Raw genomic sequence first — 13,519 nt, 5'->3', positions numbered from 1 at the left:
AAAAACATTGCTGCCGTATTTCTGATATAGTTTTTTGGAAATTTCCCAGTTTTTAATAACAATTAAATTATTTTACTATTTTTTCTGTACTCCTATAACAGCGCCAGACAACACCTCCAGAGGAATGACGCCAATTTTGAATCACCTTGTATAATGACGTAATTTAATTAAGAAATGAAGCTGTTAGTTTGTTAATACCCAAAAACATTGATGTTTAGAAACATTGACCTAAAATTGAAGAAACCCTGGTTTCCAAGAGTTTCCCAAATAAATGATTATAAACTTTCGCTTTTTCAGTTCGGACAAATATTTTTGGAAAAACAAGCAGAAATAGTTATTACGGTTTTGTCCATAACTCGAAGCTGCAAAAAGTTTTCCAAAAGTTTTTGCAAATCGGTTAAGCGGAAAATACCTTCAGACCTGAAGTTCTTCTTCAGATAGTTAGTATTTTAAGTAACTAAACTAAAAAATAATGCTATTTTTGCGTAGAAACAATTAATAAAACTGGAATGACCTGAAAATTTAAAGGAACTTTAAAATTCTCCAGAGCGATGAGGGCGGTGAATTTTTCAAGAAAATTACTTTCGGTAAAAAACTGAATATAATTATTTGGTTTTTGTGCCAAATTTGAAGCTGAAATGGGTTTTGTAAAGTTTCCTGTAAACCGATAATTGAAGCGAATTGATCTAGCAAAATTAATTTGTAATTTTTGGATGAAAAGACCCCATTATTGTCAAAAAAGAAGAAAAGGTGATCGGTTTTGGAGAAAACTTTAATGGTTTTCGGGGAAAATCGGGAGGAATGTATTTATGTCCCAAATTCGACGCTGAAAGTTTTTGTAAAATTTTTACAAAGCTTTAAATTTATCTTGTAATTTTTCACGTAACAGTCCTGCGGATCGTCAGTATTTTTAATACTCACTCAAAATTCCAACTAATTCTAATGTCATTTGACAATTTCATTCAATTTTGAAAATTTCCCCTTAATAACCGCCTTTACAAACTTTTTCGCCTTCCCCCTCAAGCGCACAGAGGAAATTTTTAGAAAGGAAAGTTCGACAAAAAAAATTGCCAAACATTTTTGTGATGAAACCTTTTTTTCAGAAATTTTACATTTTATTTATTTTTCACAAAAACGAGGCTTTCTCATCGCTTCAATCATCGGTTCAGAAAAGTTATTATTTATGAAATCTCCGGCCCATCGAGCAATCCAACGGTATTTTTTTCAGCTTTCTAGCTTTCAAAGTTTTCGAGAAAATCCCCGAGTTTCCGATAACCAAAAGAGCTCAAGTGAATCCGGTCGGTCGGCCGTCTAAAGTAGGGCTCGGAAGYAAACTCGAATAATTCGAGTATTCGAATATTCGAATATTCAAAAAGCGAATAATTATGTGTAGTCATAACTCGAATATTCGAATATCCGAATATTCGAATACTCGAATAATYGAATACTCGAATACACCAACATTATCAAACTCACAAGGTGCAAATATCTTAATATGCACTTTGTATACTTTTATRAAATAAAATTATTCATATTCTACAAGCATTTAAACAAATAACCATATATTTACAAGCAAATAAAAATAATCATTTACCCTCCTGCAAATGAATATAAAAWTACCTCACTGTCTTCTGGTGATTCGCGTCATCAACTTTTGCGCGGTGTTACAATTAATGTCCCGACAAAGGCACTTTTTTATCCGTTGCGGTTAGTTGCCAAAAATGATATGAGATWACGATTTTTMTTTTTGGAAAACGGTGAACGGAAAACGAACACTCGGATATGTAACGAATACGAATAGAAATACTCGAATATTCGAATACTCGATTATTCGAATATTCGTTAGATATTCGAGAATTTGAATAATTTTACTATTCGAATAAACCACTAAACGAATATTCGAATATCAGATTTTAAAAAATTCCGAGCCCTAGTCTAAAGCTCCATAAAAAAGTTGGAATTCATTTTTTCGCTCCGATYGATAATAAGCGAGCAATTGATTTCCTATARTCCTGCAAAACTTTGGGGACAAATTTTTCGATTCRCGTGYGACTAGCTCTTCGTTGGTTAGCTATAAACATTCAATGTTTCGCTTKACATGGGATCTTATGGGAGCAACATTTTCATTTTGCTTTTTGAATGTCAAAAACGCCGAATAATRTCAAACTCAAGAATTTTGACTTTGACCTKCAATTGAGATACCTCAAAATTATCCTGAGGTTTCACGACGAGATAGCGCCATTATGTGGGTACAATCTGGTGTCAAAATTTTCAAAATTTCTTCATAATTGACTCGTCCAGAGTGCAAAAATTTCCGGCTGGGTCTACACCGGTTAATGGAGTTCGTTAACTTTAATCGTCTTCTTATTCTTTGTAAAGACCCTTTGGTCTGTTTATTTCGTCTGGTCAATGTTGTTTATTCTACTTTGAGATGAATGTCCAACAAAAATTTCTTCAATCTTTTCGGTGGTCTTCCGATGGGTCTTTACTAGCTGGATTTCCATTCGACACAATCTTGGCTATTCTTTCGGGGTCCATCCTTTCTACGTGGTCCGACGAGCATCTTCTGCGCTTTCGTCCCCTCTGATTACGATTAGCGATGGTTTCTATCATCGCTCGGAATTTCATGTTTAAGTGATTTCTCTAGTTTTGGCGTTGTGCATTAACCACTGCAGCTGAGTGAAATTCAGACAAATATAAATGGCGCTAAATTTAAAATTGAATTATTGAAAGACCGGCATTTGGAGCATTTCATCGAGGAGCATAGAAGAGTTATACCCCTGTAGTTTTCTGGGTTGGTTTTTTGTCGTTTTTTGAAGATGGGTATGGTGAAGCTCTTGTGCCAATCGTCGGGGATTGTTTGTAAGCTTAATATTCCATTGAAGAGATGCGTTAGTTTTTTTGTGAGTTTATTACCGCCATACTTTAGAAGTTCGTTGGGTATATTGTCCACACCCGGTGCTTTTCTATTTTTAAGCTTTTTTGTTTTGTTTTTTACTTCTTCCGTGAATGATATTGGTACCTCCTCTCCTTTTTCTGCCTGCTCAGCCCTCACCTTTGTGTGTTGGTTGTTATCGTACAGGTCATTAAAATATCTCTCCCAATTGTGCAGTGACAAAATTTTAGTTTGAATGTATTCGTTCACAGGCTATTTTCCATTTTTAAGCATCTTCCATACTTTCCGTTGAGCTCCATATATATCGTGTTGCATATCGTTGGTGAATTTTTTCCAGTACTCTCGTTTAATCCTTCGTATCTCTGCGTTTGCGCGGTTTCTAGTCTCTTTACTTTAATCAATATTGGTTATTAACTCAAAAACAGTTGAAAACCAATACAGAATACTTATATCGAATAGGCCTAGAATTGTACGAATAGTTGGAATATGTAACAAAAAGTACGGCATTCTATTAAAAAAAAAAGGTAAGTTTGATCTGTCACTTGAATTTGAGACACCCTCTATCATGTTATCCTAAAATAAATTAGACGTTATTATCTACAACTTTTGTATGTAACATTTTTCCGAAATTTAAAATTAAATGCAAAATCGGGATGGCCAAAGTTCAATCAATTTACACCCTGTACTACCGATTTATTATAATTAATTTTATAACAATATTTGAATGGGATAAAGTCGATAAAATAGATTCAATTTTAGAAATGCATGGAGGGCCGGATAAACATGCCGCGTGTTGCTCGTCCCTGCTCTGGTCGTTAAATGCATTCTAATTACTAAAACTTCATTTTAATAATTAAATGTATACTTACATATGCAGCCAGTATTCGTAGTAGTAATCGAAAAAGTAGTCAGCATCCCCAATTTGAAACCTGTTGATCAGCTTTTCTGTTTCGTTAAAGACCTGCGCGAAAAATCGCTCATGGCAGATTTCCGGAATGTTAGTTCCTGTTTCCTCGTTCACTTTTCTAATTAAATCATTTATGCATGTGGTAGGATTGGAGTTCGCTAAATTGACGCCACATCCTTAAGAAAATAAATCTAAATATTTACGCTTTGCATTTTGATTATTTCATACCTATATTAACTGAAGACATTTCACCGAGTGTTACTGAAGTAACCATTGCCCCCCCTACTTTAACACATCCATTCACGTACAAGTCATTGGGCCATTTTATTCCTAATTTAATATTCTGAAACAATTTAAATAATAAATATTTTTAGTCACAWAGAAAAAATAAAATTGTTTAGACAAGAAGTGTGATATATGATTTTTTAGACCTCATTTGATGAAGTCCAAAATTAGCTTCAATTCTTTCGCTCAACTTGTAGACATAGAATAATAATAAGATTTAATTCAGATTATCTTACTTGATTATTTCCTGTGAGTCTCTTCACGGCCTTAACTACTGCAACCATAATCAGGTGTTGCATCAATCCTGGAGTTTTGCCCAGATTGGTGATGGTAGAAATGTGAAGTTGCAAGGAGAAGAAGGCTCCTCCTCGAGGACTTAGCCATTTATTTTTCGACCTCCCTGATTAAAGTGAATTGTAATCAGCTTAATTCATACTAAAGGCATGTTTTAGAATTGTAAAATAAATATTTTCTAAAAAAACTTAAAAAATGAATATGTTTACACTTGCTAGTCTCTAAATACTGCAATTAAAAGCAATAAAATGTGGAACAACTTATTTAAATAACTATTATATTCTTTTCCTTCCTGCGTTCCCTTCCTGGGTCAAAGTGTGAATTAAAAATTTGTATATCGTTTTGTTCATAACGTTTCGGCGGGACAACAGCGCCATCATCAGATTTAAAGTTCATTCAAACTCACAATTGGTAAACAATACATTATTTTGAGTCTTTGCTGTTTTGAAACATTAATTTTGGGAGAAAGCAAAATAATGAAAATTATTTGAAAGTACTAAATGTTTTTATATGCAAGTGTTAAATATTTCTGTATCTTTATCTTTTAATAAATATATCTATATCTTTTAATAAATCTATCTTTAAATATAGCTGAGTGACTGTTTTTCCAAAATAAACGATACCAACAAGAAAATTATAAATACATAAAAATCCTTAAACAATAAATACAACCAAAACAATTTAAAACCATTCTTTAAACAACAAAGGTTTCAAAACAGCAAAGACATAAAAGAATGTTTAGCAATTATCAGTTTGTATGAATTTTAAATCTAATGATGGCGCTGTTGTCTCGCCGAGACGTTATGAAATAACGATATACACATTTTTATTTCACACTTTGACTGAAACCCAGGAAGAAAAAGAATATAATAACAATTTCACGCAGTCAGGAAAATAAATTTAAAAAAATTATTTAAATAACTCCATATTTACCAAGTCCGCCTAATTGTTGGCGACAAATGACTGCGACGCCGTGCGTGACCTGATTATGTTGCAATAAAACATGCGAACTGGTCAGAACGTCACTGTAAATAACCAGCCTTCCAATATATTTCGTATCCAATGTCTCGAAGTAGCTCACAGTGTTGAAATTTTGCGGACATGCATAAATAAGAATGGGCAAAAATGTGCGGCTCGGTGCGTCGTAGCGGTCATCTTTACCGCAAAATACAATGTGCATATCTGCGGCTTTCATTTCATAGTCTTTAATGCAATGTGTCTCGTTTAGCATGTTTATTTTTAAGTCATGTCTGCCCAGAAAGTAGGCTGGTGTAAAAGCGGGTGTCTCAGTTGAATTGTCACAATCCAAATCCAAATGATTCTCTAGGAGGTCTCGGAAGATGTCAAGACGAGCCGGGTTGCTATCTTTGAGAGCTTCGAACTTATTTTCATCGTCCACATATTCACAAGGGTCTATTTCCAAATGTACCTGTAACAATGCATAGAAACTGCTATTAAAACTAACTAATTTTGCAAATCAGTAAAAAGCCATTCGAATTATGCAGTGGAAAACACAGCAAAAGCTCTCGAAGAGTTGTAACGCCAGTAATGATGATGATTTTACCTAAGACATACAACGTAAACCTGGGTAACTCAGCGTATTTTTAGGAGTTGGCGCAGTGCGGCGCAAAAGGCTTGGTACGCCAACCCAACGCACCGGCGCAGTAGCTCGAATCCGTTACTGGGAAAATGTTATCTTTTTTCTAAATTTTATTATTATTTATTAAATTAAATTTTAACGTCGCTGTTAAAATACTGCCAATATGAAGGCATTTTCTGCGAAAAAGTATCCAATAAATTTTAATAGAACACTTGCCTCCTTCGCCGCTTTACAAAAAGTTTTGAAATCAGTTTCCGGTTCGAAAAAAAATCAAATAATTTTTTATCAAAAAACGAACAGAATCAGCGAAAGTTTGTAACACATTATTTGGAAAACACGTCACCCCCATCTCTCTGGAGACTAGTTTAAAAAAAAWTGTGCTCCTAGTTTTGAGTGAATTTTTTYTRCTKTACTTTCTACTCAAAAACGCTCTATTTTGAAGAGTTTCACTTAAAAATACTGACAATCTGGAAGTCTTTTACGTGAAAAAATTGCACGATAAATTTAGAGCTTAGTAGGAATTTTACAAAACTTTTTTCAGTGTCGAATTGGGGACGAAAACRAAAACAAAATTCTCCCGTTTTTTCMCGAAAATTATTAAGGTTTTCTCAAAAATCGATTACAAAACTAAAAGTTTTTAATCAAAAGCTTTYGACAAGCATGGGGTTCATTTAGAGAAAAATKACAAAATTAATTTTGTAACAACATTCTCCTTATTCATCGCTTTGCAGGGAATTTTAGAAAACCCCTTTCAGCTTCGAATTTGYCAYAAAAACCAGATAATTTTACTTAGTTTTCTAGCGAGTAATGAAGATTATATTGAAAAACGACCAGCGAGCAAAAGTTTATAAAAAAATATTTGGAAAATTCGCTACCATTATCGCTCTGAAGAGTCTTAATGCTTCTTTAAAATCTTAGGTCTTCCTAGTTTTAGCAAAGATTTTATCAAGCGATTCTTTCTACGCCAAAAACGCATAATTTTTTAGTTTTACTTAAAAATACTGACAGTCTATATAAAAATAAATTTTATTGGAACACTCGCCTCCATAACAGCTTTGTAAAAATGTTTTTACAACTTTCGCAGCTTCGAACTTTGGACAAAATCCTAATAATTTTTTCTGGATTTTTGCTCTACAATATTTCCCCGAACAGAACAAGCGAATGTTTATAATCAATTATTTGGAAAACCCGTCATCTTCGTCACTGTGAATAATTTGTCTTTTTTTAATTCCGCTTTCTTCGCTTTTAGGACAATATTTCTAAACAAAACTTTCTCCTAACAGAAAAATGCATTTTTTCCTAACGTTTCAMTGTTAAAAACTGGCAAACTAAGTGTCWTTTATACAACAAAATTAAGAGATCGATTGATTTTACCAGWWAACTCGTCCGTTTTAATTTGATCTTCTTTATCGTCTTTTTCGAATACCCGTTTTACCTTTGAATTTSGGACAAAATGGAAACAAAATTATCTTGTWTCTTTTTTTTCGAATAAAATATAGTCTTTCCAGAAAACGACCAGAACAAGCAAAAGCAGATAATCCAMMATTTGGAAAACTCACATGGTCACCCTCATCGTCCCGAAGAATTTTTAAGTTTCTTCAAAATTTTCCATTTTAGATCAAATATTTTAAAGCAATCGTTTCTACGGAAAAGGTAACTCAGTGAGTTTTTAGGAGTTGATGACCTTTTGTTAGATGCTAAAATTCCAGTCTCGGTCATCGGTAAATGAGTTATAACTCATTAACCGATGAGTTAGAACTCATTAACTTAGAGAGCGGCTTCAGGTTACGATTTGTTTGCCATACAAGGGACGCTTCGCTTCATTGACTACTCAATTTGCATAAAATACTGCAAATTGTACGTATACCTTAAATATTCCCTAACTTTTGACTGTGTAAATTTTCTCAGTCGGTGATCCGATTCGACTAATTTCTTTATCGAATTATAGCTCTATTTTGGGAAAAATTGAAGCCACCAGAAATGCAAAAAGGATTTAGACATTAACCAAGAAAACATGACACTATTTAAACACCCTGTAGGATGTTTATTTTTTGCTTGATCTTATTATAAATAAATATTCTAGGCCTGGGTAACACTGTGTTGTGTTGGGCTTTTAAGTTGTTGCTGCTCTCTGAGATAATGAGTTTATAACTCATCGGTTAATGAGTTATAAGTCATTAATTAAAGCGGATTTTACGAGACACAAGACTGGAATGTTTTTTACATCTAAAAAAAAAAGGTTATACAAATTTTGTATAAATAATGTTTTACCACTTTGTCCAAACAAGTACAAAAAAAAGAAAATTTTATGAACTCTTTCCCAGCAACGGAACTGAGTTACTGCGCCCGTGTCGCTGGTGCAGCACCGCGCCAACTCCTAAAAGTTCACGGAATCATCCTTTCTGCAGGAACGAAAAATCTAAAACGAAAAAAACCGCAAAAACTGAAGGACCTTCAGGTGGAACGAAGGAAATTCCTCAGAGCGATGAGGATGACGAATTTTCCAAATAGTTAATTATATTTTTCACAAACTGTTTGTTGAAGATAGAGAAGGCCAAACTATAAAGACCACCAGTTTTCTTGTAAAACTGATCTCTTAATTTTTTTTGCATGAGACTTTTTGGCAGTATTCTAGATTAAAACGTTAGGAAAAACTCGTTTTTATTCGAATGAATCTAAGTGCCATTTTTCGATCAGAAGCGATTATCAGAAGCACTTTTTTTTACTGTTCATTTGCTTTACTTTTACGCACGGACTTTTACGCACATGTGCGCATTTGGTGGGAGCGGTGATCTAAAACGTGATTGACCCAAACGTGATATTATAGAGCGACTTATATTTTCACTGCTAATGCTACTATTGCGAGTTGCGTGTATTGATCATATGTTGCACATGTGGCCCGACGACAAAACAAATCCGAATGAAATTATTTTGTTCGTTAATGACATAGCATTCACGGGTTTCCTTGAGCCTGGATTTTATTGATTTTTGGGAATCGTATTTCAGTATATACCATTCATTAGCCGTATTCTGATTGTGTATCAGTAACCTGTTTGTGTAATTTTTAAATAATTTTCTGGGAATACGCTTAGTGTTTCTGTTTTCTTCATTTTTTCGAATTTAAAACGGCACATGGAATGCAACATCCTACAATATGAATAAATTGTGAAAATTTTCGCGAAGAGTAGCAAAATAATATTTTTGTACCTATTTTCACCCAAATAGTTTTTTTTTAGATCAAAAATTAAAGTTACTTTATTGAACGCTAATCGTTCTGTGTAAAACAATAGACTTTTGTTCCTTTTTTATTTTTGTTTGTTTATTTTTTTTCCAGAATGTTTTTAGAACTTTTAGAGGACAGGGGTTTACAAAATGTGTAGCCAGTTGCTAGTTGCAGAGACTGTTATTTTTCAGTATCCTTAAAATCATTTGTGTTTTAAGTATAAAATATTATTTGTTGTATCCCTAAATAAAGTTATTTATTTAAAAAATCTGAATTACAAATGTTTTACTATTGTTTCTGCAAGTGACGCACAATTGCCCATCACCTTATGACGCTGCCATATAATGAAACAATGGCAATCACAAGTGAAATCACATTCACAGGTTAAATTTACAGTACAAAAATACATTCACAGTTATAATAGTGAGTTTAAAATCACACTTTAGCTCATCTCTAATTGACGTTATAAAGTGTAGGTTTGGAAACCGCGAACATCAGGCTGAACCCAGCTGACGAGAGTTAATAGGTTGGCGCATTTCGAAATCTGCACTTACCTATTTCATTATTCAGGGTGTTCCATTGAAAATAAATGTGAGACAATTTTCGGTATAACCGGAAGTCACATACTGGCGCTGTTATTTCATCTGAAGAGAGCGTGTGCGAAAATCATATTCAAATCGCATTATATACTTCCCGAAATATTTTAATGGACGCTGACCGTGAGACACACAGTATAATTTCATAATTTCCACCTTCCAATATTGAATAGAATAAATAAAACTGTACCTGTGAAAATACAGCTCTGCCGTCCGAGCTTTTAACAGTGGCCAATAAAAGACTGGGTGTTTGCCAGGTCTCTTCAGCTCCCAATACCTGCACTTGTATGGTATAGTCTATGCCACTATGTTGAATTTCCACGGTGGAAGGAGTCCTAGGGGCAATGGGACTGGACCCATTACCACTGCTATGATTGGAAGTGTCGGAATCTTTTGAAAATTGTTTCTTCGCCGGCGAAGCTTGATAGCAAAATATGTGGTGCATCATTTTTACATTCTTCCATTTTCCATAAGAAAAACGGACCAATTCGTGTTCTCTGACCTAACAAATGAACGCGAGAATATAGAAATTATTCTAGTTTAATTTATGTTGCTTATCTGTGGCATCTATCTAAAAATGTTGTCAAACTATTAGGAAACCACTAAAAAATTGTTACCTCGGCTGTTGTAAACGTGTGCAATACACTGTAAAGCAAATCGCTACAAAGACATAGAAGTTGCCCACCGCCTAACAAAAATTTCATTAAGTTTGAAGTTACTTTTGCATCTACACTCCCACAAACCACAACTAATGTTGTCGAGTCTTTCCACGTCATCGGCCCAGTAAGAGGAAGATCATAAATTGTATATCTAGAATGAGAGAGTTACGTTGGGGCTGTATAAGCGACAACTTTCCACTTACTTTTCTTTATTTAGGATCGTAGCTAGGACTTCTTTGACATTTTCTTTTGCTATTGTACTGTCAGCGTATACTAAAATGTTTGGCGGCTTAACACTCAAAAGCTGCTTTCTGTCGATTATTTCAATTGAATCAGCGGGAGATGGTATATCTTCATTCTTGAAATTTGTACCGTTCCGATCAGTAGTGATTGGTAAATCCTTGGAGATGTGGGTTTCCGACTCATTTGAATCGCCTAGATTAAACATGTTAACTAACATTACTAAATGATAGTAACTAAAAGTTAATAAAATAAAAACTTTAGGAGACTTAAAATAAAGATATTGCGTAAAAAATTAACCGGTTAAAATTAATATTGATTTCACCTTCTGCAGTTACTTCAATTGGTTCATCGCAAGTAGCTCTACCTCTGATAAGTTTCTTCTCTTTGCTCGATGTTCGACCACCTTTTTTTAATTTATCTGAGCTTTTCACAACATGACTTGTGCTGGGTTGAGATTCAGCATCGCTCTTTTTATGTTTATGTTTGTCTGTAATGGTAGTGTCCCATTATTATATCCATAAGACAGCTAAATTTATACTCACCCTTGTGTCTTTGGGCAGGCTTTTTTTCTCTGCTCGACCCGTCATTTTTAGCCTCGGTCGGGTCTGCATTTTGCTTAGTTGCATCTGTGACAGTTTGCATATTTTCATCTGCTGGAAGATAGTCTAATTCTTGTTCTATATTTCCATTTGGTTCAGTTTTCTCTTCTTTGTCTTTTTCGGGTTTGTAGTGACGTGACGAGTCCAATTCGTCCTTAGATTTATGTCTTCTGTGCTCTCGTGTTCGATGCTCTCGATCTGAAAATATTAGTTTTGCTGAATTAAATTTTTGAATAGTAAACATTTTTTTGTTTTCGTCAATTATTGCATTGTTTCAGTTGGGATTTTGATTTTATTTAACTAGATCTATTTAATTATCACTGACAATATAATTGAAATATTAAACTTTTCGGTATCATCGCACACGTCATGAGCTTATGATCTATCTAAGCACGTGCAGATTTGGAGGTGCGCTAACCTCAGGCAGCCTACCAGAACCGGTTTCAAGCTTATTTGCTCTCAGCAGCTGGGTTTAGCCTAAGAGTGGCAATACCGAAACCTTGTGATGCAGGGAAACCCCAATATTACAGGGAAACCTCATTCTGCTGATAAAAATAAGCGTGTACAGCGGGACCAGGCGTACTGTGCATTTTTCACAATAATCTATAAAACAATAACAATAAACTAATGAAACACAAGCCGAGGTAAAGGCCTGGGTTCGCTTGTGCGATTGATGCATGCGTCTGATGCAAGCAACGGCTGCAGCGTACATCGCATGCGTCGTAGGTGGGTTCTCTTGTGCGTCTAAAAAGTGTAGTCCAGTGCAAAGGAAAATTTGAGTAGTTAATTAATTAGCATCATGGAGCTTGCATTGGCTCTTATATTAGAAGAACAAGATAATGAAACCATGATTCCGTTATTAATTACAAACAGAAAACCTCATCATTCTATGTACAAACATCGATATATAGATGATACTGAATTCCACGCTGATTTTCGCTTAAGTAGAAATCAATTTGTTTCATGTCGACGGCAAATAAATAGAAATATTGCAGTGAAATTGCTTGCGTCTTGCCGCTAGACTGGTCTCGATAGCAGTGCCTGAGTTCCGACGTTGCGTCACACTTCAGACGCTAGACGTCGACGCGCTAGTAAACCCATAAATTTATTTATGCTTCAGACGCATGCATTAATCGCACAAGCAAACCCAGGTTTTTACTGTACAGACGCTCATACGATTTAAATGAACACAACGCTATGCGCAGGCCGACCGTATACTGTGACGTCAGACCAATCACATAGCGGTTTCGCATGACGCCACTTTGAAAGCCCATTAAATGCCAAAATATTTTTTTTTCTGGATTGCTTTTGTAGTGTATTTATATGTAACAAAACTTGTATTCTAGTATGTTTTTAATCAAAAATAAATTCTATGCAAAGACCATATTGTGGACGATGCGTTCCATAAGTATGCGCGAGAGGTCGCCTACGCTCTCGGAGAGAATATGGCACTTAAAGAAGAAGAAGAAGTATTTCAATAATATATTATAATCAAACATGGAACCATTTCAAAATAATACTTAATCACAAGGTTGAAATTCGATTATGAACATCAAGAAATTTTCGAAAAAAATTTTCATTATCTATCACGTACTCTCCAAATGAGCCCCTAAAACCCTTTAAAGGGAATGATGCAAATTTTGAATCACCCCGTATATTCACTCACGAGCCAGTCATCGGAGAGAGACACGGAAGACCAAAAATTCGATCGCTACTTCATTTTGTTAGATAGTGTTCACCACAAGTGTGAACAGAAAGCCAGGAGGAAATCCTACTATAAGCTCGGAAAACTTTTCAGCGTGTTATTTTGACTGAACGTAAAAGTTTTTTCTAATTAGTAAACTTTTCCTAATTATTGATTATGATATTCTTATCTTATCTTTTCTAATCATTGATATTTAAATACAGGGTGATTCAAAATTGGCGTCATTCCTTTTAAGGGGTCATAGGGGCTCCCTTGGGGAGTACGAGATAAATATTGAAAATGTTTTTTTCCAAAATTTAAGATAAGATATTAACAGTTGAATATCGAATTTTATCTTTGTTATTAAGCATTATTTTGAAATTGTTCCATGTTTAATTGGTAGCATATTGGAATACTTAAGCATTCAAAAAGAAAAAATACGATCTTTGCTTCAAATTACGAAAATTTTTGATATCAAAAAAGTTCTCTTTTACAATTTTTTGATGAAAAGGCACAGCGGCAATGATGTTTTT

The 13,519-nt window shown here is 34.4% G+C and overlaps 2 protein-coding genes across 2 annotated transcripts in view; one reads left to right on the top strand and one right to left on the bottom strand.

Annotated features, from left to right (window-relative positions):
- The window catches only part of LOC109541261 (biotin--protein ligase), a 53,728-nt gene that overhangs the window by 2,242 nt on the left and 37,967 nt on the right, over window positions 1–13,519 (bottom strand). Inside the window, exons 7-15 of the mRNA XM_019910066.2 lie at window positions 11,246–11,500; window positions 11,026–11,190; window positions 10,664–10,895; window positions 10,419–10,611; window positions 9,992–10,303; window positions 5,316–5,811; window positions 4,325–4,488; window positions 4,032–4,146; window positions 3,766–3,979 (exon numbers count right to left, since the gene is read on the bottom strand). Coding sequence (XP_019765625.2) covers window positions 3,766–3,979; window positions 4,032–4,146; window positions 4,325–4,488; window positions 5,316–5,811; window positions 9,992–10,303; window positions 10,419–10,611; window positions 10,664–10,895; window positions 11,026–11,190; window positions 11,246–11,500 — 2,146 coding nt within the window. The remainder of the gene's footprint in view (window positions 1–3,765; window positions 3,980–4,031; window positions 4,147–4,324; window positions 4,489–5,315; window positions 5,812–9,991; window positions 10,304–10,418; window positions 10,612–10,663; window positions 10,896–11,025; window positions 11,191–11,245; window positions 11,501–13,519) is intronic.
- LOC109541262 (microtubule-associated proteins 1A/1B light chain 3A) overlaps window positions 1–13,519 on the top strand; it is a gene marked incomplete at its 5' end in the record, with an annotated part of 53,406 nt that overhangs the window by 16,751 nt on the left and 23,136 nt on the right.

The sequence above is a fragment of the Dendroctonus ponderosae genome, unplaced genomic scaffold, assembly GCF_020466585.1.
Source record: "Dendroctonus ponderosae isolate FM_Combo_2020 unplaced genomic scaffold, Dpon_F_20191213v2 Dpon_F_20191213_4, whole genome shotgun sequence".
Lineage (NCBI taxonomy): Eukaryota > Metazoa > Arthropoda > Insecta > Coleoptera > Curculionidae > Dendroctonus > Dendroctonus ponderosae.
Note: the sequence above shows the minus strand (reverse complement) of the source record. Positions and strands in the feature narration are given on the sequence as shown.